Raw genomic sequence first — 26,107 nt, 5'->3', positions numbered from 1 at the left:
TGCCAATGGAAAGGGATACAGGGCTGTTGAACAACTTGCACTATGGTTTTCCAGCCATGTGTTGTATAATATCTGCCAACTAAACCTGTAACTCGCAGAATAAATGCTGTAAGCAAATTCCTGAGTGTGAATTTTCCAGGAGAGCCAATGGCACCACATGCTCCTCAACACATTTAGGCTAGTTGGGCCTTTCATAAACCATTCACTTGTGCCTTGCATCATACTTTGGTCTCCAATAGTCTTGATAGAAATGTGATACAGAACCTGAAGTTAGAAAAATAGTGACAAAGAATAGTACATAAATATTTTGTGAATAAACACATGCAAATGTCAATGTTCATGTCAACTGTTTATTCAGTTGATGATAGAAAACAGTTACATTAAGTGTGAGCAGTCACTTGTATGATTTCATTTGTAGATTGCATTCAGGCCCTGGATGGCAAAACAAAAACATTACACTTGATTTCGGTTCGGATTGCACTCAAAGCATATAGGACAATCATTACACAGCAATCACCAATATGCACTGTCTGATCAGATAATGTACATGTTTTAATTTGATATTCAATATGTCCACAAGATGGTGCTATTATCCCACAAAAAGACAGTACTCAGTTCTGGGCGGTTCTACACTAATACTCCTCAACTGTCACTACCCTAGAAGGAGCTGAGATTCCCGTTATCTACAAGTCCCTGAAAAAACAAAAAACATCCCTATGGCACAAATCCCATCCATCCAACAACATTTCACACATCTAGAATGTCTTTGATACCCACACTTGGACAAAGCATTTCAACAACAAAAACACCATCATAGACTGATGAACATCACTCAATAGAAAAATGTAAATACGACAGAATCATAATTAAACATTTCATTAGATCAAATTGGAAACCGTGTGGGATTACTTATGTGTAATAAACAATAATTAGGCTATAATACATGATATGAACATGGTGGTACCATGACCATTGGCAGTACAGTATGTCTCCGTCCCAAATGGCACCTACTTTTAACCAATGCACAATTGGCCCTGGTCAAAAGTAGTGCACTATATATAGGGAATATGGTGCAATTTTGGGATGCATTCTCTAAAAGTCCCTATATAGTCTCCTGTAATCCCTTTGATATAGCATGGATCCTATTAAAGTATGAAGTCTGGTAATAAAAAAGTGTTTAATCTATCGCCACTATTACCATCCTCATTCAATACGTAAAACCAAAAAAAGATGAAACTGGCCATGGAGAAGTTGACCCCTATGACCCAGCTGCCGGAGAAGTTGACCCCTATCACCCAGCTGCCGGAGAAGTTGACCCCTATCACCCAGCTGCCGGAGAAGTTGACCCCAATCACCCAGCTGCCGGAGAAGTTGACCCCAATCACCCAGCTGCCGGAGAAGTTGACCCCAATCACCCAGCTGCCGGAGAAGTTGACCCCAATCACCCAGCTGCCGGAGAAGTTGACCCCAATCACCCAGCTGCCGGAGAAGTTGACCCCAATCACCCAGCTGCCGGAGAAGTTGACCCCAATCACCCAGCTGCCGGAGAAGTTGACCCCAATCACCCAGCTGTCTGAGTCTAAAGGTCCCTTTGAGTGGAATTACATCATGTTCCCACTTGCTCTGTTGATTCAGTGGATGACTGATACTTCCCGCCACACTTTGTTTACCCTGGGAATGTTTACTCATGTTACACGCACAGGAAGTGATAACCCTCTTAGAGAGTGGTGTGTGTGTGTATATGTGTGAGAGAGGGAGTGAAGGCATTTCATTAGGAATGGAATTTACAGGAAACAAGAAATGCCTTTTAAGAGTGATGCCAAATCAAATAAGATTATATAAAATTATATAAAACTAAATAAAATGCAGAAACAGTAATTCAGACATGACTTGCACTTTAACAGGTGACCAACGAGTCAACCATTCAATCAATGGACACCGTCGGTTAGGAAAAACACAACCTGGGGAGTATTCATTATTCTACACTGTAGCAAAACATAGCGCAACAGAAAATGTTTTGCAACAAAAACAAGAGTTCTATTCGACAAATTCAAGTTGGTCCCTCCCCGTTTTGTCCCGTTCCCAGTGAATACAGCTCTGACAAAACAAGCACAAATGTTACGTTTGGCACAGATCTGAAATGTACATGCATTCAATTCCTACTGGTCCACTTCTCTTAGCGCTGAAAGCATTTGCCGATGTCAGTTTGTAAGCAGATAAGACAAAGTCAAATACTGATGGCACCTCCAATCAAATATATTACGGGTAATATTTCAAATAGTATGTTTTGTTAATCCACAAAACAACTGATTGGCGTTTGCGGTGTCTTGTGCTCTAGTTGACTAACTGTTACGGATACAGGTATCCTGTGTGTGTATTTTCTTTCCTTCTCCCCTATTCACAAGTGTGGCCAATCAGAAGACACCTGCTCCTTTTCCCTTACCCAATCACATCCCCTTTCCCTTGGTTTAAAAACCCAGTCAGTTGTTTTCTCTGGAGCTCAATCTCTGTGTACAAATCTCTCGCCAACTCTCGCTCTTTGGATTGAGCTCGCTTTTGGTTTTTGTTGCTACATGTCACATTTGTCTGGAATTATGTGAGTGTTTGTTGGTGGGAAAAGGGGGTACCACTACAAGTCGCCCATGGGCATACACTACCCGTAGGTAAACTTTGTCTAAATCCCCTAGTTAGAACTGGGCGGACCACCCACTGTATTTTATTGGTTAGTTAGCTAGCTGTTCTTAAAGCAGGCTAGTCTAGCTTAGGGGTGTTTTTGGATATTTATTATTTCTTGGGTCCAGCTCAGCCCCCCTTTACCGTGTGTTTACCAAATAAACCTATAGTGTTTGACGGTAGATTTAAGTTGTCTGTGGTTTTTGTTCTCACTGTTCCTTTTCACAGTTATAATTTGGATGAGTTATGTTATGGTCTCGTTTCCATCCCCCCTAGACTGCAGGGCCAAAGGGATTCGTAACACTAACAAAGAGAACAGAAAAAACTGTCAGGAAGTATGCACGTAGAAACACAATGAGAGCAGTATGTCCCATAATACTTCACCTCCAAGTCCGTATTCCCAGCAGCTATATACACCAGCCCCTTAGAAAGACATGGGAACACAGGTAGAGAGCTTGCAGAGAGCAACAAGTCCACATACGATCACCATCCGCTTCCGGACTGGAAAGGTGTTAACACAAAGATCCATTCTCCTGATATAATAGAGTTTTGGACTGGGCCGGTCATGTTGTTCAGCCTTGATGTGCAGCACGGTACAAGGACAGGAGAACTGGAACCTGGGAGTGCACAGAACCACGTGGCCACCATTTTGGCTCCAAAGACAGGCACATCCCATAGACAGCCATAGAGACAGAGAGAGATTGCACAGTTACATATCCAGCAAAGGCCTGATCCACCATGACGAGCATGATCCACGGATGGACAGAAACACCAGCAAAACGACTAATACAGGAAAACAGGAACATTTCCCTCTTTTTTAAATGTTCATCTTCCACATCATCATCCACAGTTAAGAGCCAGCAGGAGTTAGAATGTCACAAGGCGTCTCCTTAGGGTTGTCTTAGTTGTCGCGCCAATTAAAAGAAAAAACAAATGACAGCGTGCGTGTTTCAGCTCTCAGCTGCACCTCCTCTTGGCCAACACCCTCCCCGAACCCATTGCCAACGACTAGGTACATTGTTCCAAGGCTCTTGGCCAATAGAAAGTGATGGAAGTTTTAAAAATACAGCAATGAAAAAAAATAAACTCAGATGGATGGCTTAGGAAGCCTGGGTCACTGTCTGTAATAGACACCTAGAAGATATAGGGAGGGGGGGGGGAGAGAGAGAGAGATAGAGAGGGCTCATCAGCTTGATCTTTAATACCTAATCATATAAAATCACTGGCTAGAACAGTTGGAGCTCTCTAAGAAATACATTTGGTGTACGCCAACCATGTGGTATGCTGGATAGAAAGTTAGCTGTATGAGAAGTGTTAAATCTAAATTCCTTGGGTTTTAGGTTGAGGCCCGAGTTAAAGCTGACAAAAATAGCTGAATTTACCTTTGTACGCCGCCTCAGGTCTGGCTGGAGACGCGGAAGAATAGTGTCTCCCTGAGTAGCTGGACTCCACATTCTCATAGTCATGTGGAGGAGGTTGAGAAGGCCTGTGAGAGGGCAGAGAGCGATAGAGGAGGGGAAATATTATTTTAAGGCAATAATATTGTTGCAACACGGGGTGTATTCATGGCAGGCTAATGACAGAGTGAGGCCAGCACCTGGCAGGCTAATGACAGAGTGAGACCAGCGCCTGGCAGGCTAATGACAGAGTGAGGCCAGCGCCTGGCAGGCTAATGACAGAGTGAGGCCAGCACCTGGCAGGCTAATGACAGAGTGAGACCAGCGCCTGGCAGGCTAATGACACAGTGCGGCCAGTGCCTGGCAGGCTAATGACAGAGTGAGGCCAGCGCCTGGCAGGCTAATGACAGAGTGAGCCCAGCGCCTGGCAGGCTAATGACAGAGTGAGCCCAGCGCCTGGCAGGCTAATGACAGAGTGAGCCCAGCGCCTGGCAGGCTAATGACAGAGTGAGCCCAGCGCCTGGCAGGCTAATGACAGAGTGAGCCCAGCGCCTGGCAGGCTAATGACAGAGTGAGGCCAGCGCCTGGCAGGCTAATGACAGAGTGAGGCCAGCGCCTGGCAGGCTAATGACAGAGTGAGGCCAGCGCCTGGCAGGCTAATGACAGAGTGAGGCCAGCGCCTGGCAGGCTAATGACAGAGTGAGGCCAGCGCCTGGCAGGCTAATGACAGAGTGAGGCCAGCGCCTGGCAGGCTAATGACAGAGTGAGGCCAGCACCTGGCAGGCTAATGACAGAGTGAGGCCAGCGCCTGGCAGGCTAATGACAGAGTGAGGCCAGCGCCTGGCAGGCTAATGACAGAGTGAGGCCAGCGCCTGGCAGGCTAATGACAGAGTGAGGCCAGCGCCTGGCAGGCTAATGACAGAGTGAGGCCAGCGCCTGGCAGGCTAATGACAGAGTGAGGCCAGCGCCTGGCAGGCTAATGACAGAGTGAGGCCAGCGCCTGGCAGGCTAATGACAGAGTGAGGCCATCGCCTGGCAGGCTAATGACAGAGTGAGGCCAGGACCTGGCAGGCTAATGACAGAGTGAGGCCAGGACCTGGCAGGCTAATGACAGAGTGAGGCCAGCACCTGGCAGGCTAATGACAGAGTGAGGCCAGCACCTGGCAGGCTAATGACAGAGTGAGGCCAGCACCTGGCAGGCTAATGACAGAGTGAGGCCAGCACCTGGCAGGCTAATGACAGAGTGAGGCCAGCACCTGGCAGGCTAATGACAGAGTGAGGCCAGCACCTGGCAGGCTAATGACAGAGTGAGGCCAGCACCTGGCAGGCTAATGACAGAGTGAGGCCAGCACCTGGCAGGCTAATGACAGAGTGAGGTCAGTACCTGGCAGGCTTTTGGTGGTTCCTGGGCTTCTGGTATTCCTCCTCTCGTAGTCTGGGATGCACTACCTCCTCTGAGCTTGGCTGGAACACACACGGACAGACACCATCTTCAGTCTGGTCTTATAAACAAGTTGATCAAAAATGCACCTTAAACTGTGCCAATAAACCTGCACTAACAGTAGGTTGCTTTGGATGAGAGCGTCTGCTGAATGACTAAAATGTAAACTGTGCTGCTCTTACTACAGTACTCCTATGTAAAAAAAAACAGATCATATCAACACAAATTAATTCATAGGAGGGACCACCATTACAGTATGAAACACATATCTTGATGATCAGAATACTGTACATGTAGTCCTGAAATCATAAAGTCATCTCATCCAGAAAAATAAGGAGAGAGAGAGAGAGAGAGAGAGAGAGAATTACCTTGTGGTCTCCTCCCTCTGGCCTCCTCCTCTCTTCTGGCCTCATCCCCTGCTTCTCCTTCTCTCTGGACTTCTTGTACTCCATCTTCTCCCGCTCCACCAGCAGCCGGGCTATCTCCTGACAACGCCAATACAACGTGGTTATTCTACTCCCGCTCCGCCAGCAGCCGGGCTATCTCCTGACAACGCCAATACAACGTGGTTATTCTACTCCCGCTCCGTCAGCAGCCGGGCTATCTCCTGACAACGCCAATACAACGTGGTTATTCTACTCCCGCTCCACCAGCAGCCGGGCTATCTCCTGACAACGCCAATACAACGTGGTTATTCTACTCCCGCTCCGCCAGCAGCCGGGCTATCTCCTGACAACGCCAATACAACGTGGTTATTCTACTCCCGCTCCACCAGCAGCCGGGCTATCTCCTGACAACGCCAATACAACGTGGTTATTCTACTCCCGCTCCGCCAGCAGCCGGGCTATCTCCTGACAACGCCAATACAACGTGGTTATTCTACTCCCGCTCCACCAGCAGCCGGGCTATCTCCTGACAACGCCAATACAACGTGGTTATTCTACTCCCGCTCCACCAGCAGCCGGGCTATCTCCTGACAACGCCAATACAACGTGGTTATTCTACTCCCGCTCCGTCAGCAGCCGGGCTATCTCCTGACAACGCCAATACAACGTGGTTATTCTACTCCCGCTCCACCAGCAGCCGGGCTATCTCCTGACAACGCCAATACAACGTTTATTAAAACAGTTACAGTACAAACACAGACACTTTGTCCCAATGAATTTGAGAGTGGCTCCATTTCTCCAGCTGTTTACTAAAACAAGTGGTGGGGAACCGGTATGTTGTTCCTCCAATCTGAGATTGTCCCTTTCAGGCACATAGTGTTGCTTCATATGGCTTCTGCCAGACACGGATATCACCATGATTGTGAGTAGAGGTCGACCGATTAATCGGAATGGCCGATTAATTAGGGCCGATTTCAAGTTTTCATAACTATCTGTAATTGGTATTTTTGGCCACCGATTTGCCGATTTTATTATTATTTTTATTATTATTATTATTATTATTATTATTATTATTATTACACCTTTATTTAACTAGGCAAGTCAGATTAAGAACACATTCTTATTTTCAATGACGGCCTAGGAACGGGGGTTAACTGCCTTGTACAGGGGGGATTCGGGGATTCGTTTTTGCATCCTTCTGGTTACTAGTCCAACGCTTTAACCACCTGCCTTACATTGCACTCCACGAGGAGCCTGCATGGCAGGCTGACTACCTGTTACGTGAGGGCAGCAAGAAGCCAAGGTAAGTTGCTAGCTAGCATTAAACTTATCTTGTAAAAAACGATCAATCTTAACATAATCACTAGTTAACTACACATGGTTGATGATATTACTAGTTTATCTAACGTGTCCTGCGTTGCATATAATCGATGCGGTCCCTGTTAATTTATCATTGAATCATAGCCTACTTCGACAAACGGGTGTTGATTTAACAAGCGCATTTGTGAAAAAAGCACTGTCATTGCAGCAATGTACCTAACCATAAACATCAATGCCTTTCTTTAAAACCAATACACAAGTATATATTTTTAAACCTGCATATTTAGTTAATATTGCCTGCTAACATGAAATTGTGTCACTTATCTCGCGTTCATTGCACGCAGTCAGGGTATACGCAACAGTTTGGGCCGACTGGCTCGTTGCGAACTAATTTGCCAGAATTTTACGTAATTATGACATAACATTGAAGGTTGTGCAATGTAACAGGAATATTTACACTTAGGGATGCCACCTGTTAGATAAAATACGGAACGGTTCTGTATTTCACTGAAAGCGGTGCCTGTTAATTTATCATTGTGCAAACCTGGTGGCCAACTACAAGAAACGTCTGACCTCTGACAACAAGGGTTTTGCCACCAAGTACTAAGTCATGTTTTGCAGAGGGGTCAAATACTTATTTCCCTCATTAAAATGCAAATCAATTTATAACATTTTTGACATGTGTTTTTCTGGATATTTTTGTTGTTATTCTGTCTCTCACTGTTCAAATAAACCTACCATTAAAATTATAGACTGATCCTTTCTTTGTCAGTGGGCAAACGTACAAAATCAGCAGGGGATCAAATACTTTCCCCCCCCACTGGAAATATCGGCATCGGCTTTTTTTGGTCCTCCAATAAATCGGTATCGGCGTTGAAAAATCATAATCGGTCGACCTCTAATTGTGAGAGTTGATTACCCAGGTTAACACTGACCCAAAGGAATGAATGGACCAAGGGACATCATTTATTTAACAAAGGTAAACAACTTTTACACTCAGTTCTTTGCTTCGTTGATGTGTTAAAAGTTGAGACTTGACAGACAGGGCAAGAGAGTGAGAGAAAATGAAAGAGAGCGTGAGAAAGCGAGTCGGTCAGTGATGACTGTTCCAGACAGAGAAGCAGCCGGCCGTCCACTCACCTCATCCTGAGCCACTTGGGCCGCACGCTTGTCCATCTTGCTTGCCTGGAACCGAAAAATAATTAAGAACCAATTGAGTCATATTTCCCCTCAGCATAGAACATTCTGTTCCCTGGGCTCTACCATGACATAACATAGGAAGTGACTGTTGAGACGGAGCATTTCTCACAGACATCTGAAGCTGCACAATACAAAGCTGAGGTCTACTGAATGTTATGCATGTTAACTTAACAATGGGACAGAGTTAAGCCCCGTTCCTAGGCCGTTTTATTGTCCTAATAACTGTGTTAGAAGAGGTAAGTTCTGTCACTGACCAGTTCTCTCACCTTCACCTCTTCTTCCTGTAGTTTCCGGGCCACCTCCATGTCCAGCAGCTCCTGCTCCCGCAGGTCCAGCTTAGTGATACCCTGGGTGGCCTCGCCCAGCCCGTAATTCCCTGCCATTACCACTGCTCCACGACCCCCTGGTCCTCCTTGCACTATACGACCTGCAGGGGGCGCCACATACAACAGTCAATACAGCTGTTTGCAGTCTGGAACAGTGTTTCCCAATGCTGTCCCTGGGGACCCAAAAGAGTGTACTTTTTGCTTTTTACCCTAGTACTACACATCTGATTCAACTAATCGTCAAGCGTTTAACTTGAATCAGGTATATATATATATAAAAAATGTAAAAAACAGAAGTGCATCCTTTTGGGACCCCAGGACCAGGAAACACCAGACTAGAGAGGATGAGAACCACAGAATCACCAACTCTGATTCTTCTAGGGCTGCAGTGTCTACTGGTTTAAATCACCGCTATTTTAATCAATGTCTGATTTATGGTCAGAGTAGGTAAGTGTGGACAAATTGATGGCAAATCCATGCCAGTACTTGATCAGTTCAGGTGAGTAGACTAGACAGGGATGAAAGTGCACACCGACAGAAGCCCTTGAGGAATAGAATTGGAGTGCAACGGTAAAAACGTTACAGAAAGAAATGTTATGTATAGAAGCTAATCAATACTAGAATCATGTCTGTTCTACACAGTATATTTCTATCTGGGCGCTCTGTCACACACACACACACACCTTTGGCAGCAGGGCCCTGTATTGTGACCGACTGTGGAATTCCACCATAATGACTGAAAGCTGCTATACCAAGATGATGATGATGACGAAGATGAAAATGATTGTTGATGATTATTTAGTTAGAGAGACAAAGCCACCACCAGCAGCTCCCAGCCACGGGCCAATCAAGAACCCACACACACACACCACACCCACAAATGGTTGGCCACGGGCCCGGCGCTAGGCCGTACCTGGCTCCCTGGGAGCGGGGTGAGTATGGGAGCGCTCCTTGCCTGTGCTGGAGCCCTCTCCAGGGTCCCTGTGTCCCCTCTCCCCTCTCTCTCTCCCCATCCTGGGGCTCCTCCTCGCCTCCTCCTCACACAGCTCACTGGGGCCAGAGTGGAGCGTCAGGCGGGCCCTGGCCCCCCCTTTCCCCTCTTCATCATCCCCAGGGCCCTCCTCCCCACCACCGTCCCAGGCCCTGCTGCGGCTACTGGGGATGGGCTCGTCCTGGACTTCATCCAGACCTCGCTCCCTGCTCTTGGTTCTCTCTCGGTGTCTGTCTTTGTCTCGGCTATGCTCTTGGTCTTTCAATTGCTCCCCGTGTCTTGCCTGTCTTGGTGCGTCTCTCTCAATTTCCTCGTCTCTCCTGGGTTCTCTCTGTCTGTCTCTTTCCCCGTCTCTCTGCCACTCCCGGTGTCTCTCTCTATCCCTGTCCCAAGCCTCGTCTCTCTTCACAGGGATATGGGACGGCGGTGGCGGCCGGGCGGGCCTCTCCTTCCTCCTGACCACCCTATCCCCCTCCTCCTCCTCTCGCTGTCTCCTGGGCTCATGGTTGTCTGCAAAGAAGGTTGACTGGGACCCCTGTGGGTCTCTGCTCCTCTGGCCCTCCTTCCCTCTGCTTCTACCCTCAGTGGGGTGGTGGTAGTCGGGGTACCTGTCCCCATGTTTGCCCCTGCTACTGGAGCGGTGGTCCTCAGGGTGTGTGTCTCCATGCCTGCCCCTTCTCCCCTCTCCCCTACCCTCTAAATGGTGCTCAGGGTATCTGGAAAGAGAGTTGGTTCTAGTCTCCACAGCATCTCTCTCCGAAGAGAGAGAGTTAGAACCAGGTCGCCTGGGTTTGTCATCCAGGTCCAGAGGGGCTCGGATGGCTGGGTTGAGGGGAGGGAGGATGGATATGAAGAGATGGAAGGAAGACATGGATGGATGGAACAAGACAACATATGTCAGTGAAGCTGGGTTGGTTAGTTATACAGTTGAAGTCAGAAGTTTACATACATCTTAGCCAAATACATTTAAACTCAGTTTTTCACAATTCCTAATGACTCCAACACTTAAGTTGGAGTCATTAAAACTCGTTTTTCAATCACTCCACAAATTTCTTGTTTTAACAAACTATAGTTTGCAAGTCGGTTAGGACATCTACTTTGTGCATGACAAAAGTAATTTTTCCTACAATTGTTCACAGACAGATTATTTCACTTATAATTCACTGTATCACAATTCCAGTGGGTCAGAAGTTTACATACACTTCTGTAAGTGTACTGTGCCTTCAAACAGCTTGGAAAATTCCAGAAAATTAAGTCATGGCTTTAGAAGCTTCTGATTGACTCAAATGATGTCATTTAGCCTATTGGAGGTGTACCTGTGGATGTATTTCAAGGCCTACCTTCAAACTCTGTGCCTCTTTGCATGACATCATGGGAAAATCAAAAGAAATCAGCCAAGACAACAGAAAACAAATTGTTGACCTCCACAAAGTCTGGTTCATCCTTGGGAGCAATTTCCAAATGCCTGAAGGTACCACATTCATCTGCACAAACAATAGTACGCAAGTATAAACACCATGGGACCACGCAGCCGTCATACCGCTCAGGAAGGAGACGCATTCTGTCTCCTAGAGATTAACGTAATTTGGTGCAAAAAATGCAAATCAATCCCAGAACAACAGCAAAGGACCTTGTGAAGATGCTGGAGGAAACAGGTACAAAAGTATCTATATCCACAATAAAACGAGTCCTATATCGACATAACCTGAAAGGCCGCTCAGCAAGGAAGAAGCCACTGCTCCAAAACCGCCATAAAAAAGCCAGATACGGTTTGCAACTGCACATGGGGACAAAGATCATACTTTTTGGAGAAATGTCCTCTGGTCTGATGAAACAAAAGTAGAACCGTTTGGCCATAATGACCATCTTTATGTTTGGAGGAAAAATGGGGATGCTTGCAAGACGAAGAACACCATCCCAACCGTGAAGCACGGGGGTGGCAGCATCATGTTGTGGGGGTGCTTTGCTGCAGGAGGGACTGGTGCACTTCACAAAATAGATGGCATCATGAGGCTGGAAAATTATGTGGATATATTGAAGCAACATCTCAAGACATCAGTCAGGAAGTTAAAGCTTGGTCGCAAATGGGTCTTCCAAAAATGGACAATGACCCCAAGCACACTTCCAGATTTGTGGCAAAATGGCAACAGGACAACAAAGTCAAGGTATTGGAGTGGCCATCACAAAGCCCTGACCTCAATCCTATAGAAAATGTGTGGGCAGAACTGAAAAAGGGTGTGCGAGCAAGGAGGCCTACAAACCTGACTCAGTTACACCAGCTCTGTTAGGAGGAATGGGCCAAAATTCACCCAACTTATTGTGGGAAGCTTGTGGAAGGCAACCTGAAACATTTGACCCAAGTTAAACAATTTAAAAAGGCAATAATACCAAATACTAATTGAGTGCATGTAAACTTCTGACCCACTGGGAATGTGATGAAAGAAATAAAAGCTGAAATAAATCAATCATTCTTTCTACTATCATTCTGACATTTCACATTCTTAAAATAAAGTGGTGATCCTAACTGACCTAAGACAGGGAATTTTTACTAGGATTAAATGTCAGGAATTGTGAAAAACTGAGTTTAAATGTATTTGGCTGAGGTGTATGTGAACTTCCGACTTCAACTGTAAATATAAAACATAATAATAAAAATCAGACCAGCTACTGATAGTTTGAGAACTTTCTATGCTTGTGATATGTGGTTGTCCCAACTAGCTATCTTAAGATGAATGCACTAACGCTAAATCTCTCTGGATAATTTTGTATGCTAAATGACTCAAATGTAAATTAACTTTAACAACCACAGTTAACCTTCCTAACATGCACTGACAAATCACAGGCCTGCATTTGAGTGAAAACAAAATGTGTGAAGGACACAGGTGTGTCTCTGCCGTCAGCCGAATGGAATGGCAGTCATTCAGCAGCTGGCGAGGTTAATCTGATCAACAGGAAGTACTCTGTAACGGTTGAAATAAAAGGCCAGCTAGAAATCACCTAGCCCTTAATGTCTTGTTAATTACATAATCATTTAAAATGCTCAGCAACCCTCAACAATGGGCTGTTCTCTGTATTATGGCAGATAGTTGACTGATGGAAAAGTAGTTGCCTATCAGTTTTATAAGCTGACTGAGCAGTTAAGTGTGGAAATGATACTCTGGCTTGCTTTTCTCTCAATAACAAAACGCAGACAAATGTCTTTCCTTCCTCTGCCTCACCTCCCTCTTCACACCTCGCTCTCCCCCACAGTGGTTTATCTGCAGAAGCTGAACGCTAAACCAACCTCTGTTTCTCTCTGATTGAGAAGACCAACATGGCAGCCAGGCAGCGCCCGTCACTTCCTGAGAAGGGTGGCCAATCACACGGGCCTGAGGAAACAACTCGCCTGAGATAAGACGTGGCAGAGCGTGTGTGTGTGGAGGGGCATGTACACACTAGAGCTGGGCGATATATATATATATATATAAAAAAAAAACATATTGCGACAAATTGACTGAATTATCACAATAACGATCAATTGGACGATACGATTATAACAACGTTCACCACAGTTATTTTTTATTACTCTTAAAAACTACTACTTTAAAATGCTGTAGTTCTAAAAATGTCCCATAAACAACCACCCATATTAGACGACTTATTTCATTTCAAACTTTTTATTGTAATGAACGATATGAGCAAAGTGCCCATGAAAAGGGGTTGGTGTGGAAGAATTGTTTGTTTGATCGTCCCAGCTCTAGCACACCCGCGGCAGCATGGGAGAATGTTTGACTTATCGTCCCAGCTCTAGCACACCCGCGGCAGCATGGGAGAATGTTTGACTTATCGTCCCAGCTCTAGCACACCCGCGGCAGCATGGGAGAATGTTTGACTTATCGTCCCAGCTCTAGCACACCCGCGGCAGCATGGGAGAATGTTTGACTTATCGTCCCAGCTCTAGCACACCCGCGGCAGCATGGGAGAATGTTTGACTTGTCGTCCCAGCTCTAGCACACCCGCGGCAGCATGGGAGAATGTTTGACTTGTCGTCCCAGCTCTAGCACACCCGCGGCAGCATGGGAGAATGTTTGACTTGTCGTCCCAGCTCTAGCACACCCGCGGCAGCATGGGAGAATGTTTGACTTGTCGTCCCAGCTCTAGCACACCCGCGGCAGCATGGGAGAATGTTTGACTTGTCGTCCCAGCTCTAGCACACCCGCGGCAGCATGGGAGAATTGTTTGACTTGTCGTCCCAGCTCTAGCACACCCGCGGCAGCATGGAAGAATTGTTTGACTTGTTGTCCCAGCTCTAGCACACCCGCGGCAGCATGGGAGAATGTTTGTTTGTGTAATACAGAGGGAGCCTTGGGTTCTAAAGCCAACCCAGGAAGACAGTAATACATGAGAGACAAGGGTGAGGTAGTACTACATACGGCTTTAGCCATATTCATAAAGCCTCTCAGAGTAGGAGTCCTGATCTAGGATCAGGTCCCCAGTGTCCATATAATCTTATTCATTTTGCTCTAAAAAGGCAAAACTGATCCAAGATCAGCCCTCCTACTCTGAGAGACATTGTGGCTATGGCCCTGGGTTGGGTATGCATCTACAGGAAGAGGATTTTCCCTAGGAAAGAAGAGATTCGTGTGGAAAGACATGACGGCAGAACATTCCTGACAGCAGTGACTGTCCCTTCAGCCCTGCTCATACTAACGCTCAGAGACAGCGGGGAAACCAGAACATTCCTGACAGCAGTGACTGTCCCTTCAGTCCTGCTCATTCCAACGCTCAGAGACAGAGGGGAAACCAGAACATTCCTGACAGCAGTGACTGTCCCTTCAGCCCTGCTCATACTAACCTACATACTGTAACCACAGCCAGCATGCTAGCAGATAGACTTGCGCTATGGGTAACACTAGTTAGTATTGGCTAGCAAAACTACATCTAACTTCCTTCCTATTGGACAGAGACATAAAAATGGTATCCATGAGTTCATCTGACTCAATAAAAAAGGGACACTTGAGTATTTGTCATGTTAAAAAAGGTCATTGACTTAGAAAACAGTCCTGATCATATAGGCCTAGTCCGTTTCCAAAACAACACACTGAATTCAGACATTTTCACTCATTTCTATTGTAAAGTGAAGTATTTCTACTCAATACCACAACTCATTTTAAGAATCTAGTAAAGTATTCACATAATTTTGCTGTAAATTTGGGGTTGAATCAAGGTACTAGAATGTACTAGTAGACAGCAGAGCTGCTTCTGCATTTACTTATTTATCCACCATCACTTTCCAATGAGACATGAAAATAAAATGTCTTACTGTTTAAAGGCAGGGGGATGGGGCGACTGGAACCCACAATGGAAGAAACATTAACTGCCAAAAGGCTTCTTGAAGCTCTGACATCAGGCAAACTTCTATTCATTTATCAGTTTAAAATGGAGCCTTATTGCTGCAGTTGAGTCAAAGCTGCTCTTGCAGCCCTGCAAAGCACCGCTTCAGCTCACTAACGAGCAGAACTGCAGTGTGTATGTGGGCAGAGAGGAGGGAGCAAGATGACAAATGACTCCTCAGTACCTACGCACACACGCTCTACCTCAAGGTCAGCTATTTGCTTAAAGCAGCCCTCCTAAATCCTCATCCTAAATCAACTCTATTATAACACACTACTCCATCCCCACACACACACCCCTATATCTGATAACCCACCCACCCTACCCAGAGTGGCACATAGGCTTCCCTCCGACAACACAATAATATATAATCCCGCAGCCTTCCCCCCGACAACACAATAATATATAATCCTACAGCCTTCCCTCCGACAACACAATAATATATAATCCCGCAGCCTTCCCACCGACAACACAATAATATATAATCCTACAGCCTTCCCTCCGACAACACAATAATATATAATCCCGCAGCCTTCCCTCCGACAACAGAATAATATATAATCCCACAGCCTTCCCTCCGACAACACAATAATATATAATCCCGCAGCCTTCCCTCCGACAACACAATAATATATAATCCCGCAGCCTTCCCTCCGACAACACAATAATATATAATCCCGCAGCCTTCCCTCCGACAACACAATAATATATAATCCCGCAGCCTTCCCTCCGACAACAGAATAATATATAATCCCACAGCCTTCCCTCCGACAACACAATAATATATAATCCCGCAGCCTTCCCTCCGACAACACAATAATATATAATCCCGCAGCCTTCCCTCCGACAACACAATAATATATAATCCCACAGCCTTCCCTCCGACAACACAATAATATATAATCCCGCAGCCTTCCCTCCGACAACAGAATAATCTAATCCTAAATCTCTCACTCCAACAGGAATCTAATCCTAATCTCACTCCAACAGGAATCTAATCCTATATCCCTCAAACCAATAGGAATATAATCCTATATCGCCCCAACAACAGAATAATATAATCCCAACTCCAACAGAAAAATAATCCTATATCCACGGACAGGGGGCGCGCCAGTACCATTATCCTCGTAGTACTCCTCCTCAAAGTTGGCCTCCAGCTGCTTCTGTCGCTTCCTCTCCTCCTTCCTCTCCTTCTCCTGCAGTTTACGAGCAATGGCCTAGAAACACGCATGGAGACACATACAAATAAACAAACCCCTCCAAACTGCTGACACCTCACTTGTTATTTTTACCCTAGATTGAGATGTTTTTCCCTGAGGATTTGGAACTTAATGGACTAGGTTTTAATAAGTATGAGGAATCAGCAGAATAGCCCTGCCACTAAAACCTGGATTAAAATACACATTTTAAATCTTATAAATACATTGAGCATTTGCTTTAGCCTGCCTGGGCTAGCGCCAAATATGGAGAGTTTAAAGTGTTGGGATTATTCTATTGGCTCCATTGAACCAGGTAGACTCTATCAAGCATAGATTAAAAAGGTGCAATATCCAGAAATCGCTTCACCATTTCCTGGTTGTTAAAATTATAATAAACAGTTCTGTTTATGTGACAAAACAAGCAATGTATTGTGTAGAGAATGATTAGATGGTACAATCTTTTCAATAACCAAAAATATTATAATTTCAGCTGGTGTACAAAAAAACAAAAGAAGTAAGTTTAGTTTTTAACAGGAAGCATGTAAATAGTTCACTTAGACCAGATCTACCACTTCTTAGACTTGCTTTCAATGAGAATGACAGATGTATAACTCACATTTCTATGCAAATTTGGTCAGGTCGCCCCAAAGAGTTTAACTATTTGAAATATACTGAACAAAAATAAAACGCAACATCTAACAATTTCAAAGATTTTACCTAGTTACAGTTCAAATAAGGCAATCAGTAAATTTAAATATATGAATTAGGCCCTAATCTATGGATTTCACATGACTGGGCAAGGACACAGCCATGGGTGGGCCTGGGAGTCTATTGGGCTTTATTACAGACAGAAATACTCCTCGGCACCCAGCACCGCCTCAATTCTCTGGCAACAGCTCTGGAGGACATTCCTGCAGTCAACATGTCAATTGCACGCTCCCTCAAAACATGTGGCATTGTGTTGTGTGACAAAACTGCACATTTTAGAGTGAACTTTTATTGCCCCCAGCACAAGGTGCACCTGTGTAATGATCATGCTGTTTAATCAGCTTCTTGATATGTCACACCTGTCAGGTGGATGGATTATCTTGGCAAAAGATAAATGCTCACCAACAGGAATGTGAAGAAATTTGTGCACAACATTTGAGAGAAATAAACTTTTTGTGCATATGGACATTTGAGATCTTTTATTTCAGCTCATGAAACATGGGACCAACACCTTACATGTTGTGTTTATATTTTTGATCAGTGCAGTTTTTGATGTCACCAGACATTAGGTCACCATTGGGCTAGACATTCTTTCTAACACTAAAGTAGAATAAACAAGTACAGGCTGTAACACCAGTAGTGGTTTTCAATAAGCCAATCGGGTGATCCGCCCATGGTGACCCATCGATACTACAGTTTGTGATTGGAGGGAGGAGGAGGTATGCCCATGTTGATTGGTTGAGGTGGGAGAAGGGGGAGCGGTGTAGTGTCACTTACCGCATCCTTCTCCTCCTGCATCCGCTGCTGCTTGGCCTGTCGGACCAGTTCCTCCTGAATCTCCTGGGCGATCTCATTGTCACTGCGCTCACTAGGTGTGCGTGTGTGTATGGAGGAGACAAACAAGATGAGAAAACACCATCAGAGGTAGATACACAACTGCCCCAAAACTTGTACCCTGCCCAAGGTTCTGGTTAACTCAAATCACTTCTCTCAGAATGTGGCTTATGAGAACAATGTTCAATCCAATGTATGAGACAAGACTGTGTTTCTGCTTCTCCTTCCAATATAATAATAATAATAATAATAATACATTTTTCTCTTCTCCTTGTCGGCTTGGGATTCGAACAGCTACCTTTCAGTTCCTGGCCCAAAGTTCTAACCGCTAGGCTACCTGCCGCCCTCTAACATCTACACAAACACATCACGTATGCATGGGTAGTATATACACACAGTATGCTCTGATACAATTGTCTCTGCATTTCCAGCCAAACAACCCTGTTTCATAGCGCTGATGGCAGTAACAAGGCTACTGAACACAAGGGTTCTAATACTAATCAAGGGCTTAGACATAGCATCTCTGTCTCTGGCCCAGGTAGGTGTTCATGTCTTCAAAAACCTTGACACATTTCAGAACAGATAATAATTCCATCTGCAGCCACGAGTCCTTGAAGAATGTGATGAGACAAGAGACACCACTGTGAAGGCGATGCTAGAAGATGTCTGAATGTCCCCGTTAGAGAATGCAGCTAGAAAATGTATGTTGTAGGGTATTCATTAGAGTACACCGTAGCAAAACATTTTGCAAAGGAGAATTTTTTTTTTTTTGTGATTTCGTGAATCCAGATTTAGCCAGTGTAATACAGTTCTAATAGGTTGTTTATCTCAGAGGAGGAATGTTGATCTAGGATAGGGCTATTTCAGTCTTACCCTACGAGGTCTGGAGTACTGCTGTTCCACTTGATAATGAATTACACCACTAAAATCAGTCCCTGATTAGAGGGAAAGAATGGGGGAAAAACAGTGCAGCTCCGAGGTCCAGATTTCAATGAGGGATCGAGGATGGTGTCTTTTAAATCATGGTTTATGAATACAGGCCCTAGTTAATTCTAAAAGTGATGGGCGTCTGAGGGTGCCAGGGAATATCGGTAGAGAGCGAGGTAGAGATGGGTATTGGGCAGAGGGTAGAGGGGATGGCAGCAGAAGCTTCTAGCATGCCAAATCGGCATTAGCCCAGGCTGTATGGGCGGCGGAGCATCTGGCTCTCTCTCGGGGATGCTGCTCTGCTGCTAGCGAGCGTGAGGGCGGCTGACTTGAGTGTGTCAGCATATCGGACTAAAAACACACTGGGGAACGAAAGACTGGAGCCATTTCCTCCACACCTGACAGCCAAATCTCTGTTTCCAGAATAGTGTGGGGTGTAGAAATGTGGCTGTGGTGTTGGGGGGGTATGCATAATAGAGCGCGGCAATTTTATTTGTAAATTTGCTTCATAAGTAGTGCATGACCTCAGGGTGGCAACACATACATTCTAATTGATTTCAACGGGTCTTTCTCCATTCTGATTGTTTTATACTGTTCAATTCAACTTCAACCCCCCCCCCAAAAAAAACGTCAGCATTTTTATCAATTTCTGCATTTCCTGCACTCATTTGAGGTCATTTCCACATTGCCAATATCGTGCAGCCCTACGTGGCAAACAACCTAGGTCTTATTTTTTACCAAATGTGGCAATTGAGATTTGGATCAAAACACTTGGGTGAACTGTTGGAATCATGGAAATAAAATGATCATTCTATAGTTAAGAGTATATTAGTGGACACTATGAATACAGTGTTTGACATGACAACAAATGGAAATGCCAGGGAAGAGTTAGTCCATTTGGAGTGATGATGGATTCTGTTAAAATGTAACATGTTTCAAGTTAAACTGTACTTAGTTTGTATCCTGTTTAGTGAATGATTACTGTGAGTATTAATGGAGATTAGGACATGAAACTGTGTGAATCCTCATTTACACAGGTTGACCTAATCAGAGAAGAGGAAATTGCCTCGGATCAGAGAGCAGGGTCAGGCCCAGAACAGAAGATGGATTGTGATTCTGGCTAAACAAAGCAGGGACCATGGACATTCCACAGGGGAAAGGAGGGAAACTGTATAACTGGGGGGGTGATGCCTATAAGGGAAGAGTATAAAATGTATAGTTGGGGGAGGTGATGCCTATAAGGGAAGAGTATAAAATGTATAGCTGGGGGAGGTGATGCCTATAAGGGAAGAGTATAAAATATATAGCTGGGGGAGGTGATGCCTATAAGGGAAGAGTATAAAATATATAACTGGGGGGGTGATGCCTATAAGTGAAGAGTATAAAATGTATAGCTGGGGGAGGTGATGCCTATAAGGGAAGAGTATAAAATGTATAGCTGGGGGAGGTGATGCCTATAAGGGAAGAGTATAAAATGTATAGCTGGGGGAGGTGATGCCTATAAGGGAAGAGTATAAAATGTATAGCTGGGGGGGTTGATGCCTATAAGGGAAGAGTATAAAATGTATAGCTGGGGGGGGGGGGGGTTGATGCCTATAAGGGAAGAGCATAAAATGTATAGCTGGGGGGGGGGGGGGTGATGCCTATAAGGGAAGAGCATAAAATGTATAGCGGGGGGGGGGGGGGGGGGGGGGTGACGCCTATAAGGGAAGAGTATAAAATGTATAGCTGGGGGGGTGACGCCTATAAGGGAAGAGTATAAAATGTATAGCTGGGGGGGTGATGCCTATAAGGGAAGAGTATAAAATGTATAGCTGGGGGGGTGACGCCTATAAGGGATGCACTCAGCTGACTGTATCCTTGGTATTAAAACACCTGAAACTTCTCTTGAGCTTTTGGTCTCAATTCCTTATTGCAAAGAGGTTGCAACAGCATTTTTCTTTTGAACAAAAGTATTCAGACCCCTTCACTGTTTCCACATTTTGTTATGTTACAACCCTATTCTAAAATGGATCAAATTACATTGTTTCCTCATCAATTTGCACACAATACCCCATAAAGACAAAGTGAAAACAGTTTTTTTGAAATGTTTGCACACGTATGAAAAAGAAAAAAGAAAAACCTTATTTACATAAGTACTAAGACCCTTTGCTATGAGATTAGAAATTGAGCTCAGTTGCATCCTGTTTCCACTGATCATCGTCAAGACGTTTTTAGAACTTGGAGTCCACCTGTGGTAAATTCAAATGATTGGACATGATTTGGAAAGGCACACACCAGTCTATATAAGGACTCTTCCTAGAGCTGGCCCCACGGCCAAACTGAGCAATCAGGGGAGAAGGACCTCGGTCAGGGAGGTGACCAAGAACCCGTCGGTCACTCTGAAAGAGCTCTAGAGTCCCTCTGTGGAGATGGGAGAACATTTCAGAAGGACAACCATCAGGCCTTTATGGCAGAGTGGCCAGACGGAAGCCACTCCTCAGTAAAAAGCACATGACAGCCCGCTTGGAGTTTGCCAAAAGGCACCTAAAGGACTCAGACCATGAGAAACAAGATGCTCTGATCTGATGAAACCAACATTGAACTCTTTGGCCTGAACGCCAAGTGTCAAGTCTGGAGGAAACCAGGCTCCGCTCATCACCTGGCCAATACCATCTCTACAGTGAAGCATGGTAGTGGCAGCATCATGTTGTGGGGTTGTTTTTCAGCAGCAGGGACTAGGAGACTTGTTAGGATCGAGGGAAAGATGAACGTAGCAAAGTACAGAGAGATCCTTGATGAAAACCTGCTCCAGAGCACTCAGGACCTCAGACTGGGGTGAAGGTTCACCTTCCAACAGGACAACGAACCCAAGCACACAGCCAAGACAACGCAGGAGTGGCTTCGGGACAAGTCTCTGAATGTCCTTGAGTGGCCCAGCCAGAGCCCGGACTTGAACCCGATCGAACATCTCTGGAGAGACCTGAAAATAGTGGTGCAGCGACGCTCCCCATCCAACCTGACAGAGTTTAAAAGGATCTGCAGAAAAGTAAAGCGTCATACCCTAGAAGACTTGAGGCTGTAATCGCTGCCAAATGTTCTTCAACAAAGTACTGAGTAAAGGGTCTGAATACTTATGCAAATGTGATATTTCAGTTGTATTTTTAATACATTTGCAAAAATGACTAAAAACCTGTTTTTGCTTTGTCATTATGTGGTATTGTGTGTAGATTGGTGAGGGAAAAAAATTATTTAATACATTTTAAAACAAGGCTGTAACGTAACGAAATTTGGAAAAAGTCAAGGGGTCTGAATACTTTCCGAATGCACTCTTTTGTGCCTGGGTATGAACCAGTGTTGATCAGTGTTTCCTGATGCACAAACAACATGCTGATTTAGGCCTACACCATCATTGGTATCAGGCTGTATAGCTAGCTACATTTGTTCTGACTGTACATTTATTAGCTAGCCAGCTAACTAGCATTAGTGGCTAACACGATTTAGTGCTAAGAAAAGACAGACTAGCTGTTTGCAGATGTATAATAACACAATTAGTTTGTGTTTCTTACAACAAATGCCCTCGAGTGGCAGGGCTATGTCTGTGTGGAATATGTGTGTGAGTGAGAGGACTCAAGTAGCAGATTCAATTATAAAAATGTATGTTACGCTTTAACAAATACCATTATCGAAGGTAAAGTAAAAACCCAAACAGGGCCATGCATCAATACTGGTATATAGTAAAATACGGTATACAGCCCAGCGCTAATGTAAAATACAGTATGACTTAGTGTACTACCCTAGGCTCTAGAGGGTAGGTCAGGGAGACTCACAATCTAACACACTAGTTACGCGGTCTCTATCTTTAAGGTTAAGGTGTGAGTTAGATTGTGAGTCTCCATGACGTACCCTTCGCTGTCTCTAGAGCACACTGAATGTGTGTGTATGTGTGTGTGTACTGGGAATATTTAAGATGAATAAAGTTAATATTAAGTTAAGAGTAATTAACACAATGCTTAGCATATATATAGGTTTTCCCTTTCTGCAACACATGATTTCCAGTGTTCTGTTTCTGACAGTGATGTGTGTTGGTTGATGGTCACGACACTTGATACTGAATGTTATGGGTTGTTCTCATATCATTTGATAGTGATTGATGTCAGAGTTACTGAAGGCACAAGGACACACTTAATATTATAGTATTGATGACATTATGAACAACGTGATTCTGTAGCAGCTGGCAAAGTCACAGTCTATTGTTTGTACTTCGTACAGGCTGATGTTTAGAGAACATTTGGTACTGTCTGATTGGACTATAAAAAGGGGCCATCTCCAAGAGGCCAGAGACATTTTCTATGCTTCTGTTCTGAAGGTGTCTCCTTAAAAGTATTGTATTAAAACTGGATTCATCTTTGATTGATATTATCAACGACCGCTCTACTTTTTGGCTCCCCTGAAAATTCCCATTACAGCGTCTGTGTTTTCTCCCACATCCAACCCAATTGCTTCTGCTGTGCAATGGTCATAGTGTGTGATGGAATGATGTGGTTAATATTATCTCACATGTCTCTGTGCTGTCTGTGGGCCTTGGCCTGGGCCCTCCGGTCCTCCTCTTCCTGCAGCTGCTTGGCCAACGCAACGTCCTGCTGCACCAGACGGCTCTTGTGGACGTTGGACGCCAAGTGGCTCTCGACTGCGGGGACAAACACAGCAACAAACACAGCACTCAGAATCAGTACACACCCAAGGCATAAATCTCTTCTTCACTCTCTCACAGGTCATCCGGCCAACCCACAATGCTGAGGAACAAAAAAAAAATGGACGACATCATTCACAACCCTCCAGTTTAATTTGTTCCGGTGCCTTTTAAAACGCAGGTCTTGGATGCAAGTACTTGAGCCGAGAGGGTGTTTATTTCAAACATAAATTTGGATATCCATTTTGACAAGACGAGTAGCATGTTTAGTGTACACTGTGGAGGAGACGAGGGAAATAAACACGGACGCTTCGGCCCTGAAGTTAGAGCCAAGCTCAATGAGTCAGGACATGACAAACTAGCCCAGGTGAAAGTTAATGACGAGCTGCCATTCCAAGGCTGGCCCCATTGGATGAGAGACCAAAGAGCTGGACAGGGAAGGCTCTAAATCCTCGTTGCTGACGCACTCCCGGCTCAGAATAGGTGGAGGAGCATCACTCAACCCCTTGCTTTGCTACTCATTCAGCTCCTCTGGACTGGTTATTTATCCACTGGTAGGTTCCAAGTGAAAAGTACCAAATTACGCCACAATTTACTACAGGCTCCATAAAGTTCCTACTCGGAGATTGCGAGACGACAACGGAGGAGGAGGGGGGTTTGGGGGGGCAGTGAATCACAGCTATATGAAGGAAACCAATAGGCTGACATATCGATTATAGGTCGACGCTGATCGATTGTGTAGTGGGTTTTCGGTGCCACACAAAATTGAGGGCAAACATACGACGTCAAAAAACTAAATATATTGTTACGTTCAATGCCATTTTTTTTCCTCCGGGGGAAAACAAATTACTGTTGGCCGGATTTCTAAGAACTCAAGATAAAGGTTTCGTGTTTACTCAACCTTGGCGAAGCCTCAGAAGTTTCTGAACGGACTAATTCTTCCAGTTCTCTGCGGCTGGCATCCAAAAGGGCCAGACGGCATTGGACAATGTGAGTGCAACAGATTGCATGAGACAGTGATGCTGGACAATAAGTGAAATCATTGAGGCTTAACAAGACCCTAGTTTATAGGCCTAATGTGGTGGAGACACATCATCAGCCCTAGTTTATAGGCCTAATGTGGTGGAGAGACAACATCAGCCCTAGTTTATAGGCCTAATGTGGTGGAGAGACAACATCAGCCCTAGTTTATAGGCCTAATGTGGTGGAGAGACAACATCAGCCCTAGTTTATAGGCCTAATGTGGTGGAGAGACATCATCAGCCCTAGTTTATAGGCCTAATGTGGTGGAGAGACATCATCAGCCCTAGTTTATAGGCCTAATGTGGTGGAGAGACATCATCAGCCCTAGTTTATAGGCCTAATGTGGTGGAGAGACATCATCAGCCCTAGTTTATAGGCCTAATGTGGTGGAGAGACATCATCAGCCCTAGTTTATAGGCCTAATGTGGTGGAGAGACATCATCAGCCCTAGTTTATAGGCCTAATGTGGTGGAGAGACATCATTAGCCCTAGTTTATAGGCCTAATGTGGTGGAGAGACAACATCAGCCCTAGTTTATAGGCCTAATGTGGTGGAGAGACATCATCAGCCCTAGTTTATAGGCCTAATGTGGTGGAGAGACATCATCAGCCCTAGTTTATAGGCCTAATGTGGTGGAGAGACATCATCAGCCCTAGTTTATAGGCCTAATGTGGTGGAGAGACATCATTAGCCCTAGTTTATAGGCCTAATGTGGTGGAGAGACAACATCAGCCCTAGTTTATAGGCCTAATGTGGTGGAGAGACATCATCAGCCCTAGTTTATAGGCCTAATGTGGTGGAGAGACATCATCAGCCCTAGTTTATAGGCCTAATGTGGTGGAGAGACATCAGCCCTAGTTTATAGGACTAATGTGGTGGAGAGACAACATCAGCCCTAGTTTATAGGCCTAATGTGGTGGAGAGACATCAGCCCTAGTTTATAGGACTAATGTGGTGGAGAGACATCATCAGCCCTAGTTTATAGGACTAATGTGGTGGAGAGACATCATCAGCCCTAGTTTATAGGCCTAATGTGGTGGAGAGACATCATCAGCCCTAGTTTATAGGCCTAATGTGGTGGAGAGACATCAGCCCTAGTTTATAGGCCTAATGTGGTGGAGAGACAACATCAGCCCTAGTTTATAGGCCTAATGTGGTGGAGAGACAACATCAGCCCTAGTTTATAGGCCTAATGTGGTGGAGAGACATCATCAGCCCTAGTTTATAGGCCTAATGTGGTGGAGAGACATCATCAGCCCTAGTTTATAGGCCTAATGTGGTGGAGAGACATCATCAGCCCTAGTTTATAGGCCTAATGTGGTGGAGAGACATCATCAGCCCTAGTTTATAGGCCTAATGTTGTGGAGAGACATCATCAGCCCTAGTTTATAGCCCTAATGTGGTAGAGAGACATCAGCCCTAGTTTATAGGCCTAATGTGGATGAGAGACAACATCAGCCCTAGTTTATAGGCCTAATGTGGTGGCAGTTTCCAATGGATTCATTACGCTGTGGCCCTGCTCCAGTCAAGTCTCTCCCCTCACCTAGTCAAGAATCAACCAGTGGCAGAGGGCAGTTTCACGAGGACTCCAGCAAATATTCAATATGATTTTTCTATGACAACCTTATCTCTGTAGC

The 26,107-nt window shown here is 45.0% G+C and overlaps 2 protein-coding genes across 5 annotated transcripts in view; one reads left to right on the top strand and one right to left on the bottom strand.

Moving 5' to 3' along the window:
* Positions 1–334: 334 nt before the first annotated feature.
* LOC115151546 (coiled-coil domain-containing protein 50) overlaps positions 335–26,107 on the bottom strand; it is a 36,181-nt gene continuing 10,408 nt past the window's right edge. The window contains exons 3-12 of one of the 4 annotated variants that reach the window (XM_029695576.1): positions 23,315–23,444; positions 17,792–17,882; positions 16,225–16,324; positions 9,657–10,556; positions 8,672–8,844; positions 8,358–8,402; positions 5,880–5,996; positions 5,455–5,534; positions 4,056–4,159; positions 335–3,807 (exon numbers count right to left, since the gene is read on the bottom strand). In XM_029695576.1, the coding sequence (XP_029551436.1) occupies positions 3,788–3,807; positions 4,056–4,159; positions 5,455–5,534; positions 5,880–5,996; positions 8,358–8,402; positions 8,672–8,844; positions 9,657–10,556; positions 16,225–16,324; positions 17,792–17,882; positions 23,315–23,444 (1,760 nt within the window). In that variant the 3' untranslated portion in view covers positions 335–3,787. Of the gene's footprint in view, positions 3,808–4,055; positions 4,160–5,454; positions 5,535–5,879; positions 5,997–6,088; positions 6,607–8,357; positions 8,403–8,671; positions 8,845–9,656; positions 10,557–16,224; positions 16,325–17,791; positions 17,883–23,314; positions 23,445–26,107 lie in introns of those variants that run through there. The other 3 variants (XM_029695577.1, XM_029695578.1, XM_029695579.1) reach the window with 3 other exon arrangements.
* Positions 1,231–2,346, top strand: LOC115151251 (putative uncharacterized protein FLJ45035). The gene is made up of 2 exons (XM_029695207.1): positions 1,231–1,585; positions 2,339–2,346. The coding sequence occupies exons 1-2, from the start codon at positions 1,231–1,233 to the stop codon at positions 2,344–2,346; spliced, it is 363 nt and encodes a 120-aa protein (XP_029551067.1).

This window comes from Salmo trutta, chromosome 17 (genome assembly GCF_901001165.1).
Source record: "Salmo trutta chromosome 17, fSalTru1.1, whole genome shotgun sequence".
Classification (NCBI taxonomy): Eukaryota; Metazoa; Chordata; class Actinopteri; order Salmoniformes; family Salmonidae; genus Salmo; species Salmo trutta.
Note: the sequence above shows the minus strand (reverse complement) of the source record. Positions and strands in the feature narration are given on the sequence as shown.

Coding starts and splice junctions, on each gene's coding strand:
- LOC115151251 (XM_029695207.1), top strand. CDS start 1,231: ATGAAACTGGCCATGGAGAAGTTGACCCCTATGACCCAGCTGCCGGAG.